Source organism: Rhodamnia argentea, chromosome 8 (genome assembly GCF_020921035.1).
Source record: "Rhodamnia argentea isolate NSW1041297 chromosome 8, ASM2092103v1, whole genome shotgun sequence".
In the NCBI taxonomy this organism is placed as follows: domain Eukaryota; kingdom Viridiplantae; phylum Streptophyta; class Magnoliopsida; order Myrtales; family Myrtaceae; genus Rhodamnia; species Rhodamnia argentea.
The window spans coordinates 125,794-148,181 of record NC_063157.1 but is presented as its reverse complement, the minus strand read 5'-3'; the positions used below and the strand labels follow the sequence as shown (position 1 = coordinate 148,181).

The following is a 22,388-nucleotide window of genomic DNA, read 5'->3' as shown; positions in this document are numbered from 1 at the left end:
GACACAATTGCCAAAAAAAGAAAGAAACCGGCAATATCATTAACCATCTGAAAAGATTCTCACATACTTTCCAAGAAAGTTCGAACATTTTGACGAGCCGACTAATTCACAAGATACATAGGGAGCTCGCCAATAAGAATTTATTCCAATTTCATAGAAGCAGCACATATACTCCGTAGTTAATTCAGAAACTGTACGCAAAAGCATCATTTGGGACATTGATCGTCGTTTTCACTCTGCTTTTCAAGAACAAGCTTGAATAGAAGCTGCTTCCATACGGTCCTTGTCTACTCCAGCGTTGCACATGTTCGCCATGGCTCTTGTGTATTGCATTCCGTACTCGCTCAGCCGTCCACAATATTGCTCATAAGTCCTCACCTACTCGTCACGCAACGAAACAAATTCGACATTAGAAACTGTTGACGAGATAAATTAGCTGCGCACACACATGTATCACATATATGGATCAAACGTATAATTGATAAGGAGATCATGGAGACTCACAAATGTCTTGAGGCAGTCCCAGTCATCAACAACAGGTTGTTCTTCAGGTCGAACAGCAGTCAAGATGCTTGCAGCATTGGAATCACCGAACAGGTGGTTGACAATTTGGTTGATGCTGCGGTCAGCATGCGATCGCCGAGCCATTTGTTCGTCTAGTGTCTTCTGTGCTTCCGCACTCTCGACAGACCCTTTCGGAGCTTTTTGCACCTATAACCACCCACAAGAAGTCGATCGACAAGGTGTGCCAAGAACAATAGACAAGACAGCGATATTATATTCCTCTGTTTAATTTCCAGTCAGAACAGGTAACCGAACAGGCAACATAATCGACGGTGATGGAGACGGACCTGGCGTTGGAAAAAGATCAAATCAGCATCACGTTGGGGAACAGCCAGGGAATTCGAAGGAGAGAGCTCGTCCAAGGGAACGGAAGAGACTTTCTTGGGGCTTTGGCCCATGTAAGTGGAGAGGAAGGCCTCGCTGAGAGCCATGTTTCCATATTGCATCACATGGGACAGATTGGTCCTCTTCTTCACCGTTAAGTATTGATCCCGCAATGTTTCCGTCCCCAAATTGTGGGCATCACTGTTCTCACAAGCCCAAATTCAGATTAATGGAGACAGAGAGACAGAGAGAACAAAGCATGAATACATGTACAGTTAACAAAGAGATGTTGTAAAGGACGAATGCCGTGCACGTACAGTTACTGTTGAAAATAGACGGGCGACATAACAATACCTGTCCTCCATCCAAGCAATGCTATAGAGATCCCCCAAACAAGTGTCATACTTGGCGGAAGGATCATCAGGGCAGTAGTAGCCCCAGCTGCTCTCGTTGGCGTTGGATGCCGTGGTCGCATAGATCCCCATGTCCTTGGGGAGCAGCCCTTGCAGCATGCTCCCAGACTCGCAGGACTCTATGTATATCACCATGTTCATGTACTTCTTCGCCTTCTCCATTTGCTTCAGCACGTTCATCAGGTCATTCGCGTATATGTAGTCCCCCACGGGCATGCACACCAGTCCCGTGCTCCCGTGGTCGGTGTAATAGAAGAAGACGTGGTCGTTTGGGCCGCTGTTCAAAACCTTGCCGCTGCCCCCGCTGAGGGCCGTCTTGTTCCCAAGAAGGACTGCATACAAGTTAGCTGCTGTGGTCTCATCACCGGTGTAATCCTGCAATATTACCCAATTGGTTAATTGAAATCGTTAAACAATCACGCCAATATGCATCCTCCTATATAGGGGATGTAAAAAGTAGCTAGGCAAAGAGTGTTGAACCTAAGACCTTGGGAACTCCATGGTAAACATCAGGGCCATTGGGTTTGTTGATGATGATTCCTTTGGTGGGATTTTCCTCATTCTCGGCGATGTCGTCGTACATGAACACGATGATGTTCTCATCTTTCAACCCATTTTCCTTAAGGATTTGGTAGGCATGGCAAACATCAGCCTGCAATAGACACAACACACAGGTCAATCCATCCATATTTTATGTATCAACGTGCTATTGATGTAGCACGAAAGTACATACGGTACAGCAAGCCAGTTGTCCACAATATTTTATACAGATATACGATGAAAATACGATGATATACTGTAGGTGATGCTTAATTCAGGTTGGTGGATCACCTGGTGCCTGTAATTGTAATAACCGCTGGATCCAGCGACTAGGACAGCCCATTGAGTGCCGTCAGTTGCAGCAACCCCACCGGACTGCAACAGAATCTCTTGAAAGCTCCTCCGACTCTCGCTCACAGCAGCCATCATCAGTGCCGTGAGGAGGAGAAGGAGGAAAGGAACAAGGCTAACATATGAGGAGCTCATCATCAAGATGGAGAATTCGATGAGGAATGAGATTGGACGAGGATGGTTAGGATGTGTGGGAAAGGGAGGGAGGGAGGTTTTTATATAGTGGTACTGGTGGTGGGGGAATGCATGCGCGTGGTGGGACGTTGATGGCAAACTCATCCTTATGGGGGGAATTCGATGACCCCATCCCCACAAAAAGACTTGAAGGATACGACCAAAGTCTGTCAAAAATGGGATTTTTGTCGGAACCCTACCAGCCTTTACTTATGCTCCACCCGTTCCATGACAATTCTCCTCCTTCATCGTCTTTCTTCTTCTCTCGCCATTTCTTGGATGAAACTTCGTCAATGCTTCATTGTGCTCTTTTTCTTCTGGGTTTTAAGGGATTACTCAAAGTGGTCAATGAGTTGCTTCCTTTTCTACTTAATTATTGCACTTAGATGGATGTGTTTACCGTGGATAATTAGGGTATCCATACATAAGATGCTGAGAGAACGGAGATTAATCAAGGAGCACTTACACGAAGCATTTTGCGCAGTTGGCCAAGACGGGGGACATAGAGTGATTTGTGGCACAATGAAATCACGACAAATCCATCCACAAATGGCATCGAAACGAATCCGGGATGAAGTACATCCTTGGCCTATATCTTAATGTAGCTGAACCATTTTATAATTTCTTGCAGAATAGGAGCATGCATCAAATAGAGAGGTTTTCCTAAATCTTCCTTCCGAACTCATTCTCTCATCTCAATTTTATCATTTGGTAGATACGTAAATCCTTGCCGCTTATTCTAGACAGACACGATTTGTCTTTTGCTTGTGTTTTTTTTTTTTTTTTTGGTAGGCTTCCGATGTTGTGCAGGTTTACACCTTAAAAATAGCAAATATAATGCTCAATTTAATCATTGATCCATGAAGATGTTCTTCAATTTCTAAAACTAGAGTCTTTGGCGCTTTTCTTTGGGGCTATGTAATCAAACCCTTAAAATTGTTTTTGTTTGCCATCGGCTCACCCCATCACCGCAGCATTAAAAGATGGGATAATGACACATTTAGTCCATGAACTTTAACCTAATATGTAATGTTGTCCCCGAACTTTTTTAGTTTGTCCCCTTCCCCTTGCCCTCTCTCTCTCTCTCTCTCTCTCTCTCTCTCTCTCTCTCTCTCTCTCTCTCTCTCTCTCTCTGCTTTTTAGTTTCAGTTGAACAAACAAACGGGCCTCAATAATGTCAGGGAAAGACATGACAAAGGTGGAGATGACTGATGAGAATGAGATGAGTCAAGTCCACTAGACAAAAATAGTTGTAGCAAAATTAGTGGTCGAGAGTATACAAGGGTGTGGTTGTTCCACGGGACACTTAAAACTGGAAAACCCGACGTCCAGTCGGTAAAAAAGAAGGGATTACCCCCAACTTGATCACGTTCGAAAAACTAAGCCTGAGTGCAATTCATTAGGCAATCAATAACGCACCTCATCATTTACACATTGAACCTCCAGAAACGTGGCCTGCGATTTTGATAATCTATGGAAGCATCATGCAGCAATGAGAGGGCGGTCAACTTTACTGGAAGTTGGAGCTTATATTATAATTTGCTATTGCTGAACATTGAAGTGGAAGTTGCTTTCTTGATATCAAGAGATGGGTTTGTGAGAGACACATCCTCCCACGTTGTTGCCGATGCTAATTGTGGATTTAGTGCCCCACTCTGTGAGACATCAATATTCAATGGTGGACTGGTGGGGTCGAATGACAACTATGCTACGGTACGCTACGTATTGTGTGATAATGTCTTAGAATTTTCATTTTCAGTTGGATCTCTCAACTTTCTCTTCTTTCTACTTTTTCTTTTTCAAATATTTGGAGCCAAGATTATGGGATTGAATAGGTCCTCCTCTCCCAGTTTCGGGTCGAGAACTCCTTTTCCTTCCCCTTATTCAATCTCTGATTTGATATTGTTGTAAAGAGATCTCCAGCCGACCATAGATTAAAATCCATTGCGCTTCACATCCGAGAGATTTCCTTAGTTTGCGCCGAAGAAGCAATATCACTCGATCATCATCAAACTAATTGTAATAATTTTTTTTCTATCTGCGAGGGTCCCGCCACATCGTCTTTTACTTCTAACAGGCCATGAACTACATTAGAAACATTATCGATAAGTCCATCAAGAGAAGTCACGCGATCTTTTTCCGTGTGGTTCGGATAGAGATCAAAATGTCTGGAGCTATCAACACAGTGGAACTAAGTAGAGGTGATTTCTTTCTCTTGTTTCCTAGTAAAGTGAAGCTGTAAATTCAGAATATGCAATTCTTATGGTACTTTCCTTCACAACGAAAGGAGTTGGAAAGATGCTTTTAGTGTTTTGAGGAATCATCGGTGCTCCTCCGAATCACAAGTCGGGAGAAATTGCAGCTCCTGTCGCGCGTTTTGGCTGTTCTCGTTGTGGGGGTTGACATGACGTGACTTGTCATCTCTGGAAGGGCGGCCAAGACAACCTTTTCCTCCTCCATCTTCTCATTTCTGCGTTGCCGGCACGCTCTCCTTCTTTTTCAGCCGAAGCTGACTCGCGCTTTCCAGAACAAGAACACAAAGAAAGCATAAGACGAAGATGTTTTTTCCGGGTTTTACAGGTGAGGTGAGATGGGGTCCAGGTGTGATAGGCGTGGAATGTGCTTCAGAGTTTTTAATGTCAACACACTATCGATCGCATTGAAAACAAACGGCTAAAAAAATTAATCTTTGATTGAGGTCGGCGATGGCGGTGATTCCGAAACCATACCGTATTAGCCATCTCTTCCCATCCGGCATGCCCATCTCATTACATCATATGTTTCTGCTGCATCACAAGCATCTCAAAACAATTGAGTTATGCCTGAACAGGGAATTGAGTTTAATGTTTCGAAACTGATCATTTGCACAGCCCCTTTTCAATAAGGCGGCTTACTCACTCATTTGCCAACGATCCACTTCTTTTTACCGCTCGTAAAGGTTCGATTCTGTTCCTTGTGAAAGACTCTCGGCGAGCCGAGGCTAATGCTCAGAGCTAACCAAAACATTCATGCAACCAAATGGACGCAAGGCAAGACACAGGATGTCACAACTCCTCCTTAGTTTGGCCGCATATCCAACGGGACGCTGATATTCTGTGTCTTATTCGCATTCGAACAGAAAGTAAAGTCAGTCGCGGCATTTGCATTTCCGTCCGTTTTTCTCCACTTTTAGAAGGAAATACAAGGCAAGCCCCGACCGGAGAGCATCCCCACTTCCGGCACAGCAGCACATGCTGTTAGCGAGAAGAAACCCGGGCTTCGCCGTGGCAAGCCGCACATCGCATTTAAGGGTTCGTTCAGCTTATCTGTGGAACATGCACAGAAGCACAGACAAGATTCCTGATTCCTTGGTTCCAAATTTCAACGAGATTCTCACCTACTTGGACCCATGAATTTCGTTTAAGAGTGAAACCGACTTCCGATTTCATTATCTAGTCATTTGCTTTCACCCTGTCGATGTCGCAGTCGTCGTCACCCGCTCTCTTTCGCAAGTAGAAGGGGTCGGCCCGCTGCCATTCTGTTAGCAATTCCCATCGATCAGCATCCGTCCGGACAATCCTTGATTGATAAGGAATTCAGGGGACTCAGCACTAATCCTCCCGTCCAGAGCACAAGTCAAATTCGACTCAGCCCCGAATTCGACATCCACTCACTCAGTATAGGATTAACTTATGTTAATTATTGCTTAACGACAGCTTCAATTCATTCCCTCCACGTGGACTGAAAAGAACATACAACGACGACTGATGAGTCTAGGAGTCTACTTGCTTTGGCCGATTCTAAGGTGTTATTATACGCGAGATCCTTTCACGCTCATAGCGAAGTTTTCAATCCGACAAAGGACGATTCCTTGTTGTAAGAGCTTATCGCATCAAGTAGTTGCGATTGCTAATTCCTTTTCATACTGTAAAAGAAGGTAAGTACTCATTCACCAGATTATGGTCATTGGTGCTTTATTGCAAATTAGCAGGGAAAATTCTCAAAAAAGTTCTGAATGATTTAGTCCTGTATTTCTATCAATTCATTCCTAAATCTCTTGTCTTTGTGCCAATTCAGTCCATCAGGCTAACGTTGGCCGATCGGCGCTCATGTGGATGCTTCCCGACGCTAACGTGGACAGATTTTAATAATATTGTAATATTGCTCTAATTATTTTTTTATTTCCTTTTTTTCTTTTCTTTCTCTCTTTTTTTTTTCCTTCTTCTTCATCTGGCCGGCGAGGTCGACCCCACCGGCTACTGGCGAGGGCGAGGGTCACCCGGATCCGGCCTGGGAGAAGGTTACCCTTCATCACTCGACTCCAGCCAAAGATTCTGTAGTTTATTATTTCTTTTTCTTTTCTTTTTGGCATGATTTGTGAAGATTTACGGAATGAAGTCTGTCTGCAATTGTGGATTTCGAATGGGATCATTCACCAGAGAAAGAAGCGATGGTACTTGTGTGTGTGTGTGTGGACAGTGGACTGAAACACGAGGACCGAGTACCGCAAACTCCTTCCCAAAGTCATGAGACCAACTTCTCAAAGGGAAAAAAATCAGCAAAGTGCCTCAGTCCCACCATCCCTTTCTTCCCATGTGGCCGGTGGGGGCGAGTCTCACCGGCCTTAGCCTTTGGTCGGTTGCCGGCAGGGACCGTATGGAGGAAGAAGAAAGGAAAAAAAAAAAAAAAAAAGAGAGAAAAAATTTTTAAAAAAAGGGAAAAAGGAAAATAAAAAAATGATTAAAAAGTATTGAAATATTATTAAAAAAATTATCCACGTCAACACTGGTCAATCAAATTGAATTTGCACAAACACAAGAGGTTTAAGAATGAGTTGGTATAATAATAATGTTTAAGATTAAATTAGCAAAATTAAAAGGTTTAGAATTGAATTGACAAAAGTGTAATAGATTTAAGATTTTTTGGACAATTTTCTCCAAATCAGTGATTTCTTCATGTGGTTCAGTTATAATAAGTTTATAAATCAGCTACTCCTCCACGCATTAATAACTTCTTCTACCAAAAATGAGATGAGTTAATTAGCTAAGCGACTGTCCCACTGTGGTGATTAACGGGATGATCACTGAAAGCTTTGCATTATAGAAGAAATAAACTTTTCAACCTGTCTAAAATTATTTTCTTTTTCATGTGATTATTAACTTCTCATCAAAACTGAAGAATCTTTTAAATATATGTCGAACAAACTTTCAATCTTCTTTCATCAAAAATCAAGTTTCAACATGTTAGTGCTGATAATCTTGTTCATAAAAGTTACTTAAAGACAAACCGCCCGTTTCTCTTATTTAATCTTTGATCCAATGGCACATCACGACATTGAAATCCAATTGGTTCAAAGCTGCACACGAATGGACTTTACATATCCAAGGCCTCGACAGAATAAGTCTTTCCCCGTGTAGTGTACCTGTGTTCCACGGAAGAAGCACTAAAGATATGCATGATAATACTTTTGAAAGTAAATTTCTGCTTTAAAAATGTTTACGAAACAAAAATCTATTTGATAATATAACTTATGAAGGAGAAATCTATTTGGTAAAAAAATTTATTTTTGAAAAAAATTTCTAATTCCGAAGTGAATTTTCACTACTGAAGTCGTTTTTCCCCTAATTTGATAAGTTAAAAAAATTACTTCTCAGCTCAAAAAGTACTTCTCACCTCACTTTCTTTTCGATCACGGCCGCCTCCGCCGACTCCCAATGCTGATCATTGCCCACCGCCGACCACCGCCGGTCGCGCCTATTGCGGACCTCTATCGGCATCCACCCATTGCCCTCCGCCACCCACCGCAAACCTCCGCTAGCCGCCACCAACTACCGCAGCCCCCGCCAACCACTGTCCACCGTTGACCTCCGTCGACCGTCACCAACGGACGATCACCGCCGATTGCGGCCCATCATCACCCCCCGCCACTAATCGCCAACCTCCCCCCCCTTTACCAAGTCGCCATCTTCGGACTCCGAAGTAAAAAATAAATAATATTTTTTATTTTTAAAAAGTAAATAATATTTTTAAATAATAAAAATTATTTTTTAAAGAAATTTGAAAAGTCTAAAAATAAAGTAGAATTTTTTTAGCCGCCGATGATAATTTTTCATAAAAGATTTTGTACTAATAATATTTCAAAAGTAGAAATTTTCAACCGTTATCAAACGAGTTTTTCTAATCAAAAATCAACTTTTGCTTCCGTGTAAAAGTAGAAAAATCAACTTGTGATAAGAAGTTGATTTCTAAAGTAAAAATGTTGCCATTCGTGCCCTAGCTTATCGAAGACAAAGGAAAACCCAACTCACTATTTTTTTTCCTTTTTAACTGCAATTTCTTCATATGTATGTACAACACACCGGCTTTCTATGTCACAACGACTTTCCCGGGTATTTCAATGATGAGAAGGGGCAGGGGGAACAATCATCCTTTCGACATCCATAAAATCCGCGGCGAACTCCTCATCATTTTTGCTCAACATATCTTTCAAGCTACACTCTACTTTCCTACCCTTTAACACCCAATATCTAGGCTTTATCCTCTTCTCGAGCGAGTAGCTGAAGTACCTCGGGTACTCCACAATCTCCTTCAGAGGCTTCTCCATTGTCTTCACTAGAAATTCCAGCTTCGGTACGAACACCTCCTCAATGCTGTAACCCAACAATGGCGAGAACCTCCGCACCATGAAGGCAATCTCTCGCTTTGTAAGCCCTATCTCCATCAGATAGTTTATCCTGTCCGCAAAACACCACCACAACATTAAACTAGCCCAAACATGCAATATAATCCATCTTTCTAGACAGATCAAAAGAAGTTGCTCATATCACCTAGCTCCCCTCCTGGTCGTAGAATCATGAGCCTAACTTTGACCAACAGACATCCTTAATGCAGTTGAAGAATTCATTTTTCATGTTTCATCTTGAGGTTGCTCCTCTCGGCTCTACTACCTCTGCCATACTAAGTCATCCTAGTTGCATCTTTTCATTTTTCCCCCTTTCACTGTTTGTAGCCTCACAGTTCAAGCCAAAAGACAATAAATCACCTTGCAAGGCCTTTCCTCTCATATTCCAGTATTTCAGTTTGGAATGCTTCTCCAGGTTTATGAGCATATTACTGAGAGCATAACTACTTAATTGGTTTACATACCAACTATTGCGCCCACAAAACCTGAAGGGAATTCTGATTCTCACTGCCAAGTCTCTTTTTTTACCACATAACATTGCCCGTGCAGAAGAGACAACTCTCTCATTTACAAAACAGCTTATACACAAGTTACTCAAACATCTTACACAATAACTTGACACAAGTTACTAAAAAGTGATTATAAACAGCTGACTCAGACATTTAAGATCATGTCATGCAATTTTATTCGCTCTCCTTATTTCGGAACAAACAATATGCCTTATGAGTAAAACTTTAGGCATCGGATCACCTATCGGAGTTTGTCTCGAACAGCAAAAGGATGCTCAAGAAAAGAGAGCAATTCAATTAAAATTTTTCAGGGGAATAAAATCCTTACCGAGGGATCAAAGTGCGGTCAACATCAGACACAAGAACCTCTGGATACTTCTTTATAACCCTTGGGAGGTGATGATTGGAAATGCCCATGTTTTTAAGGAATTCAAGCTTCCTGTTTAGAGTTTTCCCTATACTAGCAGCAAAAATTTCAGGACAGCGAAGAAGTATCTTCCCCACCGTCTCCCTATCAAATCCAAGATTTTCGAGTAAAGAAACCACCTGCAGATAGCAATGCCTTTATAAATTAGCATCACTTACCAATTTGCAGCAATTGAAGGATCCAGCAATTACTTGGATAACAGAGTGAGAATTGAATCTTATATTTCAAGATAACCAAGCACACTAACTTCTGATGGACAACATCCAAAAGGCCCAGGAGAAAAAAAGGTCTTTGGTGCCTGGACTTTGCATATCAATGATAAGCCTTGAGGGACTGAAGTAGATGTAGGCAATGACGGTTAAAAAAATCATAGAGCAAAGCCTTTCTCCCGTTCTTTGCAGTGAAAGGACAAGGGAACGAGATAGTGAGAGAGGAAACTGATAATTGCAGCTAAGATAAAGTCGTTAAAGTTCACAGGTAGATGATTGTCTCATATCTGCCTATAGGACATTTTAGCGAGCCATAGCGAGGTGCCCCAGTGGCACCTGATTACAAAGACATGCATTGTGGTTAGATGACAGGTAAGTGGCAAAGGAACTTTAGAAACACAGAATTTGTCTATTGAAGACGCGACAAAATCAAGAAAGCATCTAAAATGGTACAAGTCAGGCTACTATCACATCCAAGGATGAAAAAGAAGCAATCATCTACCCAACAAAAGAAAGAGTTAACCAGCTACCTGGAAAAATTCTTCAGGCTTCCGTAGTAGTAGCTGAGGACTTTTAGCAATGACCTTACCCATTTTCTTATTTCGAACTGATAGTTCACCCAATGATTCTACCATCAACTTTAGCTTGCTAGTTGAACACCCCATAATATGGGGCAAGCATCTAATTGCACAGTGACTGCTTGGTTCTGGTACCTGCAATAAAACAGCAACACGGTTCAATATTTGAAGCACCAAGGTACATATCATAATTTACAAAACTCTCAAACAAATACCTCGGCCCATCCTAAAGATCAAAAGGCAAATTGAGAATAATGGGCTATAACTCTCTTCTATGGTTTTTTCCCTTTTTTTTCTTTAAAAAGTCATTCTGCCTGAATATCAGTTTGATTTGATCAACACTTAATTAACACATTTGTAACGAACAAATTACTAAATTAATCTACCAAATTTATCAGCATCAAACAAAATTTGCATTTAAATTCACCTAGAAAAGTTGCTCGATGGAAACCCATTTCTAATGAGGATATAGCCTGGCCAGGGACAAAAAACATGAGCATTCTTGATAATATACCTTTTCCATCTGAAAGAATGAAAGGATCTCCTCGTAATTCAACTGGATGCTCGCAGAAAGTATCCATGGATATGTCCCAAGCATTCTCCCAATATCATGACTATCTGCAAGAATCTACAAGAAAAACACGAAACGAAACAACCAAGTTACAGAAATAAAGAACCTATGCTTGCTTCTTTAACAAGACATTGGCTGCTACTCCAAATAAATCAATTCTACAATATTAATCGGGATACCTTCTGAAACACCAGAACCTTCTTCCTGATGTCATCAACCTTGTAGAAGATAATTGGTGGGAAGAGAAGAATAATATTTGGTACTCGTCCTCGAGGAATGCCGATACTTTCAAAAAATTGCACCAAAGGCTTTACATGGGATTCTATTGGCAATGAAAGAAGACGTGGAAATGATTCAACCAGATATAGAAAAGAGGCATCTTTGTTGCCCAACATGTCTAGACCCCCACGTCTTGCTTCAATCTGCAAAGTAAAATTATCCATGAAAGGTGTCCCTAGATAAATGAACTGCCCCTAGTCAAAAAGACATTTATCACACCTTTCAATTAAAGCAAGATAGTAGCAATACCTTTTCGAAGAAAGATAAGGTTAGCTGCACATCTTCATCCACAGGAATTGATAAGTGCATCATCATTCGACGAGCATTTTTACTGAGCAAGCCTTCTACATCACTGCTAGAAAAGAAGATTTCCTTCAACACTTTAACCTATAAGCCAGAAAGAAAATAAGCCATGACACCGCAGTGACATGAAAAAATAGATGAGAAGAAGTATGCAATTCTCCAGAGTGTTCCCCAAAAAACCAACTCCTAGAGAATAACAGAATCATCTCTAAACAAACTTACACATAATATTCCAGGAAAATGACATATTCAGAAGCAAACTATCAAGTAATTACCAGGGCAGAAATACACAAAAGATCGAGACAGAGACAATTAAACAGGGTACTACTTTTTTTCCCCCTTTGCCAGTGAGCACTATGTGGAGACTGATGAATCAATCCTTCCTAAACACAATGCTTCCCCCAGCTTTAATTCAAGAACATATGCCTGATGGGGAGAGGGAGTAGCGTGAAGCTATGAAACACAGTGGTTGAAGGACTAGTGTTGCGGAGAATACTGGCTGCAAGTTCAAATTTATGAAAGCATAGAAGTGTATAGAGTAAGCTCAGTTCTTGGAATCCCAGCATGCTCTCAGTCAGCTAAGGGGTCCGTGACCGTAGAGAGACAACTTGGAATGTCAAGGCTCAATACAGACATAAAAAGGGTAAAGAATAAGGAATATCTGCCTATTCTCGCCATTCCGAAAGGATTTGCTAGGTATATTACAAAATCAACAGTGGCTTAAGGAGGAGCTGATATGTAATGAGTGAAAGAGAATGAAGGGAATAAGTGGAGTAGCTGACCTTGCGAAGGAGAGTGGGGAGAGAGTCGGAGGAGAGGGAACGAGCGACAAAGAGGGCAGAGGAGAGAGGGAGGCCGATGCTCTCGAGGAAAGCGAGCTTGCCCCGGTCACCTCTTTGCTTGGCCAAAAAAACCACCTTCTCCTGAAAACCGGCGACGGTGGAGGCGGAGACGAGAGGGGTGGACTGCCAGGAAGAATCCCAGAGGGAGAGCTCGTCGAGCTCCCGGACCCCATCGATCAAGGAGCGAATGTAATCGGGGGCATTGGAGGCGACCCTGGAGGCATCGTCTGGGGAGAGGCCGAATTCGAGATGAAGGAGGCGAGACACGGCGTGGCGCGCGGAGGAAGCGGAGTATTGTTCATCATCTTCTTCGTCGTCTTCCGGGGAGGGGACGTCGACGGGGGTGGAGAGCAGGGGAGGGAGCTTGGGAGGACGATGCCGGGAGTGGGGGGTAATGAGGGGAGAGGAGAGGAGGCAATTGAAGCTTCTGGTGCTGAAGTGGATGGCGGTGGTGGTGGTGTCCGAGACTGGAGGAGGAGGAGGAGGTTGGAGTCTCCAAAGTGGAGGTGGGAAGGAAGAGAGCTTGAGGGACATGGAGATATGGAGATGGAGACCGCTCCTGCATCAACCCCCACCACTCTCCTTAAACCCTAAACCAAACAACCCTGAGCGCCAGAATGCTGGAGTTCGAGAATTCAGATTAACCCCAACAGTTTTTGAAGTCACTGTCTGAGATTGGAATTTTTAGGGGCCCAAATATACACATGAAACGCAAAATGTTCATCGAATTTCGTCTAAAGCAACATATATAATTGCATTCTAAATCGGCGAAATTAATTTCCATCATGACGATGCGAAGGTAGTTATCTAAATCAAATCACAGTCATTAATTGGGTATAATAAATATCTTTTCAAATCCGATTAATGCAAGAAGGTATCAAGAAATTTGCATGGTTACTGTGCTACTACTATAAAATTTGTCAGTCTAGTCGTGGAGAAAATGACTCTCCCAATATTTCCGGGGACATGGGGAGAAAGCTAGTTTGAGCTCGTTAACGCGTGAGGTGAGGAGTTAGTCAAAGTTAAAACTTATGATTAGTGGAAAATGAGTAGCTAGCTATAGCTTCAAACATCATGGCCTTGTACTGTAGGAGCATGGCCAGGCATCCACTTCATCACCAATCCATTCAGAATGTCTTGGGAAAGAGGACATCCACTCTTGTCATATTCGTTTCTGCATCAAGTTTACCAGATGGTAAAGAAGATATAGTCACTACGGTGACTGTCATAATGCTGTGTCGATTCACATTTAAAAGCAACTTCAAAGTTACATGCCTACTTTTTGTTCAAACTTCAACCCTGTCCCAAATGCTGTGCCTAGCTCCAGTTGCGAGACCGCAGCCTCTTCGTATTCGCCAACCTTATATCATCGCCATCGAAACCAAAATGTCGAAACTCGGTCCTCTATAATTCTCGAATCGTCTCCTCTCTATACTATACAGTAATCTTCCGCGGCAACATGTCTTCTTCCGATGTGATTTCTGATATATTTACAGAAGCTTCTGTCCCAGTGAATGCCCGGCTCTCGAAGCATTCCTGCTTATCCTTGAGTTCTATGCTTTTTCCACTAAGGAAGATGACTGGCAGAGACTACTCTTTTAACACAGGGTCATTTGGTGGGCACACATACACATAGAAAGAGAAATCAAAAGTCCAATCCAAGTACAATGATCTCTCCGATCAATAGTCGAAGTCATCCATACGACGAGAAGCGCCGGGACTCTCCCCCCTCTTGTTCATACTAGAGCGCTGAACTAATCGCACTAATGCCTCCACCACTTCTGACATGGGAGGTCGGAATTCGGGCTCCGACTGTAACAAAATGCATACAAGTTAGAGGTCTCTCCACCAGAAACGAAAGAGAGAAACAAGGTAAAATTATCCTAGTCAGTCTTCAACATTCCACTGCCAACCAGCAAGAAGAAACTTAATGGCGAGTTGAAATTGCGCACAAGACATGGACCCAGATGTGTTCCTCTAGCGTAAATTTATATGTCCCGTACTGCTACCTACCTTTAAGTTCTAGTTAGTACTTCATCGAGAGGCAGATTGCAGACAGGGAAGTATTACCTGAACACAGAGAGCAATAATATCGGCAAATCTGGAGACTGACTTGGGAGGATATAGTCCGCGCAGTGCTGGATCCACCATCCTGCCTAAAGCGTCGATGTCATGAAGCTGTGGACTAGCCCATCTCACTAGACATTGCTCTGATCTTGGTTTTGAACTAATACATGGATAGTAGAGCAGTCAAGACTGGATGGATTTAATAGACTCCCTTCACCATTTCAAATCTCTTTTGACACTCACAAAAACAACACAAGTTACCTGTCAAGAGGCATTCGTCCAGTCAGCAACTCCAACATGACAACTCCGAAACTGTAAATATCACTCTTCAGAGTATAAGCTGAAGGCTTTGTACATTCTGGAGCATTGTATCCGACTCCCAGATTTTGACTTGTCCTCTGCAAAAGGAATAAATTGCTGTTAAAGCTCAATAAGCACCCAGAGGTAGACTGAGGGACAGAATTGGTAGCTATTGTCAGGTTTAGTGGTGCTTGACAAAAGTTACAAGTTGGTGGCACAGCCCCACATTGAAAGTGAGGTATGTGATCACAAAGTTATAAGAGGTGATGTAAACTAGTTCACATGTCCACTGTATAGAGAGAGAGAGAGAGAGGGAAAGAGTTTGCTTCAATACGTAACCTGATGGAAGGTAGCCAAACCACAATCAGTGAGTCGTGGATTAAGTTCGACATCAAGCAATATATTGGCTGATTTGATGTTCTTGTGCACTACAGAGGGAGAGCAAACCTCATGGAGGTACCTGCATGAGAAATAGTAAGAGATTTGAAACAGGACTTTAACTAGTAACAATTTCAGCCATTTCGTCAGCTGTCATTTGTTAATGTCAAGAAATAATAGCTACGCAAGATTGGAAATAGCTTGACACTACTAATGGCTAGCGGATGATATTGTTGGTATAGAACTTACTCAACAGCTCGCGCTGTGCCTAATGCAATTCTGACTCTAGTATTCCAAGTCAGTGGTTTGCTGTAATCATCTGACAAGTGTAAAAACTCATGAAGGGAGCCATTCCTAAAATATTCATAGACCAGCATGTTATGCCGCTGCTCAGAACAATAACCAACAAGTTCTGCAATGTTCTGATGGTGAAGCATCGATATTTTGGCAACAATTTCTGAGAATTCATCGGCCCTCCTGCCTTGGAAAAGTGAAGAATCAATCTTTTTAACAGCCAAAACCTGATAACAAAAAGAAATGCTATGATTAGAATTCAAATAGACAATTTTTTCTTCTAAGTGACATTTCTTCCTACCCAAGAATATTGTATAGCATGCCATATTTCCAAGGTACAAGAGAACTTTGCTCTTTTTGAAAGAGTAGACATGAAAAAAAGAGAGCAGAATAACGGCATAAAGAATGAAAATGTGTGTAGAAATGGAAGACTAAATTTTCTCAGCTGAAAGTATGGATGACAACATCAGTTGAGGCCATGTCCCCTCACTTAAAGCTACTAAAAGCTTTCATCTGTAACAACTGACTCGTGAGCTAACGGCTGAATAATGTTGCCAGCCATATATCGATTTTCCTAGAGGTTTTCCAATTTCAGGATGTTGTAGTGGTTGAATCAATATTGAGGACATGACCTTATTATCTGAGGACATGTGCTATCACATGACAAAAGATATGACTATCAACATAACCTGGACTGCTGCTGAGCATCCACATTACACTCTCAGAAGGTCACTCAGAATGCAAATGTAATGCAATCCGTGTTTATTTTTTCAATCATCCTGAGAGACCAGCAATACTTCTTCTGCTGGGCATCAAATGGGTTTTCCGAAAGATAATTGGAAGAAGTAACTGGATGCGGGTGGTGTGGGCATGACTGAGTGTCCTTTGGATACTGTTCCTATCAGCAAATCCCATATGAAGGAGGCAGCTCCAACAATAAGCACAAGTACAATGGCCTACTCCTACTGAAGCAAAATGTAGCAGGCTCATGTGACAATGCTGCTAAACTCATCCTTTTGAGGTTTGGCCACCATCCTAAAGACTCAAGATGAAAAACATAACTTGAAGAAAAGGCTTAGCATTATGTTAAGTGAAGGAAGTTGTCTAAAATTCCCTATTCACAAAAGCTTTTCTAACCTTTGTTCAGGACTGAATATGAGCTTATGTAAGACAAGCTTGTGGATAGACCCCAGTAATAGCTATTTGATTCTGGCATGAGTCATTCTGACGTTTACCTTACGACTTATAAAGTAACAGCTGGATAGGCGAGACCCTTTAATCAGATAATGAGATAAAAAGTAATGACTTTCTTCTTCATGTCATATTTTAATCGAACTGAAAGCACCACCAAGCTACGTTGTAAGTGAAATTGCTTTGTACTACTTAGATGCTAAACACCTAAACCTACTGAGGGCCCAAGTTGTCTAATCTTTTGTGTGGTAAAGAAACAGATCTCTTAGGACCTATGATTCATGGGAAACTGTGCAGACACTCCCGAGACAGAAAAGTCATTCGATCCTAACATTTCACAACAAAGATGCACAAGTCATGCAAGAAAAGATGATTAGGTCACAAAGAAGAAAAATATAGCATCTAATACCTTTCCATCTGCATACTTAGCCCTATAAACACGTCCAGTGGATCCCTCACCGATAAGTCTGCCTGTTGCAAAATTACCAGTTGCACTCTGCAAGTCGGCCAAATTATAGCTCATAGCTGATGTGCTTCTTCTTGCATTCAAACGGTTTGCAAATTCATTATCCTTAAGGGACTCCATGCGGTCGTGAAGTGGAGGCCGAAATCCAATTGAAGGCGATTTCTCCAAAGCCTTTATATCAACGGAAGCAGATGATTCCACTGACTTACGATCCATATCTATTGCTAAAGGAGAAACAAAGAAAGAATAGGTCAAATACATGAATTGAAGTTTGAAGCCCAAAATACCTCCAGAAAGGAAATTTTGAGTAAGCCAATGCAAAATAAGGCCATGACTACAGCAAACTTTTGGACCTAATAATGACAGGAACCAGCAATCCATGTGACAAATCCCGACAATATATTGTGGATGTCATTCATATATTTCATTTCATTTTTTCGGGTTGCTTGGTTGGAGGATTGGTTTTGTAAAGAATGACAACGCTTTGAAAGTTATGAAGGACCTCTATTGACTGAAGGCAGGGTGAGGGCTATCGACCACGTGCTCAACTTCTCTTAAGAGTATGCTGGGAAGTAGACTGTCTTGTACTTTTGTTTTTGTTATGGGTTCCAAGTCAGCCATGTATCAAGAAGGATACTTGAAATTTATGTTAACTTGTCAATAGAAACTAAACAGTTGGCATTCAGTTGTCTATTTACACAATAAGACATTTCTCATTTTACTTATTGGTAAGCTCAACATTTGCAATCTCCATATAACAGATGATTTAGCAACATCAGTTTCATTACATCTATGAAAGCAAGGCCAAATAAATGGCTTGGGCAATCTTCATTTTAGAACCACGTGTGTTACTCTTATGTTCTAAATGATGGATACCAAAAGAAGAAAAGGCTACCTCTAAAACTTTTATGCATCTCAGCACGCAGGTCATGGGACAGTTCTCGTGATGAAAGGGGGGTAAATGCTCTGCGTTGGCTAGCCCTCTCTTCATCCAGGAAATGTGAAGATGCTGAAGAAGATCGCTTAGAAAATAGAGCAACTAAAACTGCCAGCACCACTAACACGCCCATAACAATTCCAGCTATAGTTAGTCCACTCACACCAGACTTGCCATCACCTTCTTTTGAGCCTTTCTTAGCATGAGAAGCACCAGGAGGTGACGGAGGAGCTGGGCCAGAGGACCAAGAATTTCCTTCAGTCCTTCACAGAAAGTAAAAGCCGGTCAAGGAGACAACTTATCACTATCTTCAGCCAAACAGAAAGAAACTTACTCAATGTCATCGATATCCTGCAATGCATCTGGGACCCAGCCGGTGAATTGGTTATTTGCAACATTCCTGATCACATATCGAGAATATCCTGTCAGGCTCCAGATTTCCATCAACTTTAACAGGAACTTGGCACAACACATGCGAAGTAGAGAGTGGTGATTACAGCAACGGATATTGACTACTCCTTTGAGAAATTCTAAATTGCCGTGTCTAAAATCAATGCATACAAACAGAAGCACCAATAAATATTTCAAAATGTGCAACAGACGATCACATGCCTGAAAGGAGTTTACAGGCACACAAAACGCAAAGTATGATCATAATCCTCCAAAAAGGTCTATATTATAAGAAAGCAAGCTGTTAACTCTCTACAACCTGAATGCTAGCAATCATCAAATTCAACAAAAAGTCAGCTTAACTGCTTACAGATGATTGAGGGGCAGGTTTGTAAGGACATTTATAGGACCTGTGAGCTGATTGTTTTGCAAATGCCTGTATAGAAAGCTAGAGTTAGAAACATGAGATTTGAAGATCAGTAGATAATTGTGTTGGCAACTTACAATTTTGTGAGACTTGACAGTGATCCAAAGCTCTGAGGCAGATTCCCTGACAATGAGTTGTAAGATAGATCCCTGATTCATTTCATGAATAGGCCACCCAATGAATACTCATCTTTAAGCAACATGACAGGTAAACCAGTAAACACATATCACCCTCCTCCTTGTCAGGCCACTGCCTATTCCTAATACCATATTCATTTACTTGTCCTTTGATCAGTTTTTCTCTTAAAGGGACCAAGAGGTTGTAGATTTCTTGTTCTACAACTTTATCACGTGTATACGTGACAAGAGCAGGTAAGAGTTAGGAACTTAATTGGAAAAATGATTCCTGCAAGTTACTTGGACTTACAGAGTGGCGAGTTTGGGCAGTTTTCCAAACATATCACTTAACTGTCCATTGAGCTGATTGTGGCCCAGATTTCTGCAAACAAGAAGAAGATTACTGAAAAAGGGCGGCACAAACAAGAAGCTTCTTCCTTTATTGAAACGAAAATACTTACAGGTACTTGAGATCAGTCATCTGAGAGATCGAATAAGGAACATTTCCAGTGAATGCATTTGATGAAAGGTCACTGCACAAAGAATCTGATGTCAATCAACTGAAAATTGTTCAGTGGCCTATGCCATATCGATGATACCAAGGATTACAATAGAAACCAGAACTACGTCAGAAATGCTTCTAGGCATGGAGAATTTGGCCAAAACAATAGTTAAATCCTATGTAAAGCAAGTTAGAACCAAGGTAGTTTCAGTAGAAGAGTAGTAAACTGCATTTTAACTCCAAAATTCCTAGGCAAATCACATGGAAAGCTCCTCTAATACAAATGCATACTGCTATTGCCACGTAGGGCATTGGAGGCTTCTAGGAAGTCTATCAAGGTTGACCATGCCTTCTCTTTATTGGGAAGACAGAGTAGAAATGGAAAAGAACAAATTCAGATACAGCGAAAAAGATGAGAAGAAACTAATGAATAGGGAGGTCGAATACTATTGTTGTGCAGATCCAGATTATTCTAGAATGATGAAGATGCAGATGTGTGAAAGCATACTTACATGTGAAGTGCATTCGGAGGAAGTTGATACGGTATGTCACCATTGAGGTTGTTCTTGCTCAAATCACTATACTATGACAAAGAAAGTCACTGTTGTCAGGTGACAATCAGTCAATGCAAAAGGCAGCATAGAGATAAATGCACTTATTGTCAATATGTTGGCCTCACAAGTTGGTCACTGATGTCAAGCTTGATAGCAGGTAGCCCATTGATCCAGAGAGGCCTAGATCTGACAAATTTCTGCAAGAAATTCAAAGAAAAATTAGTGTGCTTTCGGAAACATATAATACATGGAGAAACTTAAGTGAGCCTGAAGCGATATCATTAGAGTTGTATGGGTGCAATCAGGCAGACATGAACACAGAGACACTTACATTTCAGTCACTGATGACCCAGAGCAATCGATTCCTTTCCATGATTCGCCACAAGGGTCACCCCCACTCGATTTCCAACCAGTCAGTGCTGAAGGAGAGTTCATGCTGCTATACATCACATTAAGGGCAGAGACTGCAATTTTCGTCCAAATATACATTAGAATCTCGTGATTTCCTAATATTTGGGCATCCGTTTTCATCGAAGAGAGCAAAGTAGTGTCGAGCAAACATCTTATTAGGACCATATACCAATATACCATAGTCATGCAATCACGTAGATAAAGATATGTGGAAGCATTAGTCCACGTATATATGGATTCCACACGGAACAGAAAGGGTCTTGTAAATGACTTCCGTGGGCACGGGATAAAAATGACAAAGACAATTGCTGCCAGGAGGAATAGCCTGAGAGATAGAGGAGGGAAGGGTACACAAGTTGGTATACATACCATCACGAGCATTGGTCTTGGAATGAACCCAGGGGGTCAGAGTCCCGATACAAGTGACTAAGAGGGCAAGCACGCCAAGACGATACATATCTTCTTGAAGAATTCTTTCTGAACCAAACGATCAGGAAAGCTCAGAAAGAGACAGAAGAAAGCAAGGGAGGCTGAGGATTGCTCGAAAAAGCGGAGACGGAGATGGCAACGTCTAATTTCACAAGATGCTCATTTCATTCCATCCTCCATGCGTTTTCTCCGCATTTACGTTCCTCCCTTTCTGATTGTGGGTGTTCTTTCATTGTTCTTCCTTTCTCCTGGGCGGGAAGAAGATGAGGGCTTCCTGTTATTTTTTTCTGGTATTTTTTCTTTTGCGCAGAAGACCCTGGAACTAATTTCTAAAATTAGAGCAGGGATGGTTGCAAAGTGCACCTAAAAATGGAAAAGAAATATGGAGGGGAAGGAGAAAGCAGAGAGTCAAGGCAATGGTCAGTTGGCGAAAGCCCAGGAGAGCCAGAGCCTTTCGACTGGTTCACTTTTCTGGAGAAACTGAACAATGCGAAATAAGAAGAACCTTAATAATTTATGGAACGTACAATTGAATAATTACAGCTCGTGTGATTGTGAGAACAAGTAATCGTAGTTTTCATAGTTATGTCTCGAATGTAATGTCAAGATTTGATCTTTGATATGAACCTTTGCACTGCAATCATGTTTCACAGGAGAGAAAGCACAAAACAAACTTTGTTCCTTTAAAAGAAAACCAGGTCACCTTTCAAGCCATTTGAGTTCCTTGGGGACCATTTACAATAATCCAAGAGCCTAAGTGTGCAGTGACTTGGAACATGGCAAAAAAAGTGATCGGTACTTGTCTCAATGAAAGTGCCACGTGTCAACTTAAAATCAAGTTTTATTGATAAAGGTGACTTATATTTGTTATTCACTAAACTATAGTTAAGTGCTCACTCGGTAATGGAAATTTTTTGGGACAATTGTCCAAAAAATCCTAAATATGTTTCTGGGAAATTGTTTTCCCATTTTTCATTTGGATGGCGGAAAAATAATCGATCTATAGCAAAGTTTTCCATGGACAAAAAAAATAAGAAGTTTAAATTAGGAGAAAATAACTTTGTACTATGGAAGAAGGAAATCATTTTTCCTAAACAATCAAACAAATGAAAACTAACCATTTTTCTTCAAAGTATTTTCTATGGAAAATATTTTTATTTATCATGAAGTTTCGGCAAAAC

The 22,388-nt window shown here is 41.4% G+C and overlaps 3 protein-coding genes across 8 annotated transcripts in view; all 3 read right to left on the bottom strand.

The window, feature by feature from the left end:
- LOC115755825 (vacuolar-processing enzyme-like) overlaps window positions 1-2,377 on the bottom strand; it is a 33,152-nt gene extending 30,775 nt beyond the window's left edge. For 2 of the 5 annotated variants that reach the window (XM_048283970.1, XM_048283969.1), the window contains exon 1: window positions 2,208-2,377. In XM_048283970.1, coding sequence (XP_048139927.1) covers window positions 2,208-2,330 — 123 coding nt within the window. In that variant the 5' untranslated portion in view covers window positions 2,331-2,377. Of the gene's footprint in view, window positions 1-114; window positions 417-457; window positions 712-851; window positions 1,090-1,242; window positions 1,677-1,788; window positions 1,954-2,132 lie in introns of those variants that run through there. The other 3 variants (XM_030695376.2, XM_030695377.2, XM_030695374.2) reach the window with 3 other exon arrangements.
- Window positions 2,378-3,490: 1,113 nt separating this feature from the next.
- LOC115729279 (protein STRUBBELIG-RECEPTOR FAMILY 5-like) lies at window positions 3,491-21,635 on the bottom strand. 2 transcript variants are annotated; one of them, XR_007199558.1, is made up of 16 exons: window positions 21,148-21,630; window positions 20,699-20,831; window positions 20,493-20,564; window positions 20,326-20,391; window positions 19,773-19,844; window positions 19,622-19,693; window positions 19,273-19,344; window positions 19,139-19,204; window positions 18,713-18,778; window positions 18,337-18,641; window positions 17,385-17,665; window positions 15,740-16,011; window positions 15,452-15,572; window positions 15,049-15,210; window positions 14,980-15,015; window positions 3,491-3,501 (listed from the first exon to the last, which is right to left on the bottom strand). XR_007199558.1 is itself a non-coding variant. In XM_048284178.1 (16 exons), the coding sequence occupies exons 1-16, from the start codon at window positions 21,233-21,235 to the stop codon at window positions 14,426-14,428; spliced, it is 2,112 nt and encodes a 703-aa protein (XP_048140135.1). In that variant the 5' UTR covers window positions 21,236-21,635; the 3' UTR covers window positions 14,053-14,425. The 2 variants fall into 2 exon arrangements, 1 of the variants encoding a protein (XP_048140135.1); XM_048284178.1 differs by lacking the exons at window positions 3,491-3,501; window positions 14,980-15,015 and adding exons at window positions 14,053-14,557; window positions 14,816-14,972 and having other exon boundaries at window positions 15,074-15,210; window positions 21,148-21,635.
- Window positions 8,624-13,320, bottom strand: LOC115729278 (transcription termination factor MTERF2, chloroplastic). Its single transcript, XM_030659770.2, has 7 exons — window positions 12,686-13,320; window positions 11,850-11,987; window positions 11,501-11,743; window positions 11,265-11,378; window positions 10,703-10,885; window positions 9,865-10,082; window positions 8,624-9,079 (listed from the first exon to the last, which is right to left on the bottom strand). The coding sequence occupies exons 1-7, from the start codon at window positions 13,277-13,279 to the stop codon at window positions 8,740-8,742; spliced, it is 1,830 nt and encodes a 609-aa protein (XP_030515630.1). The 5' UTR covers window positions 13,280-13,320; the 3' UTR covers window positions 8,624-8,739.
- Window positions 21,636-22,388: the final 753 nt, after the last annotated feature.

What these genes read in the sequence shown, in the direction of transcription:
- LOC115729278 (XM_030659770.2), bottom strand. Translation starts at nt 13,279, where the DNA reads ATGTCCCTCAAGCTCTCTTCCTTCCCACCTCCACTTTGGAGACTCCAA. An exon ending in CCTTATCTTTCTTCGAAAAG is followed by an intron (nt 11,744 to 11,849) that starts GTATTGCTACTA and finishes TTTACTTTGCAG; the next exon opens with ATTGAAGCAAGACGTGGGGG. An exon ending in AGGTTCTGGTGTTTCAGAAG is followed by an intron (nt 11,379 to 11,500) that starts GTATCCCGATTA and finishes TTTTTCTTGTAG; the next exon opens with ATTCTTGCAGATAGTCATGA.
- LOC115729279 (XM_048284178.1), bottom strand. Translation starts at nt 21,235, where the DNA reads ATGTATCGTCTTGGCGTGCTTGCCCTCTTAGTCACTTGTATCGGGACT. An exon ending in ATGACTGATCTCAAGTACCT is followed by an intron (nt 19,694 to 19,772) that starts GTAAGTATTTTC and finishes TCTTGTTTGCAG; the next exon opens with AAATCTGGGCCACAATCAGC. An exon ending in GGCACAGCGCGAGCTGTTGA is followed by an intron (nt 15,573 to 15,739) that starts GTAAGTTCTATA and finishes TTTCTCATGCAG; the next exon opens with GTACCTCCATGAGGTTTGCT.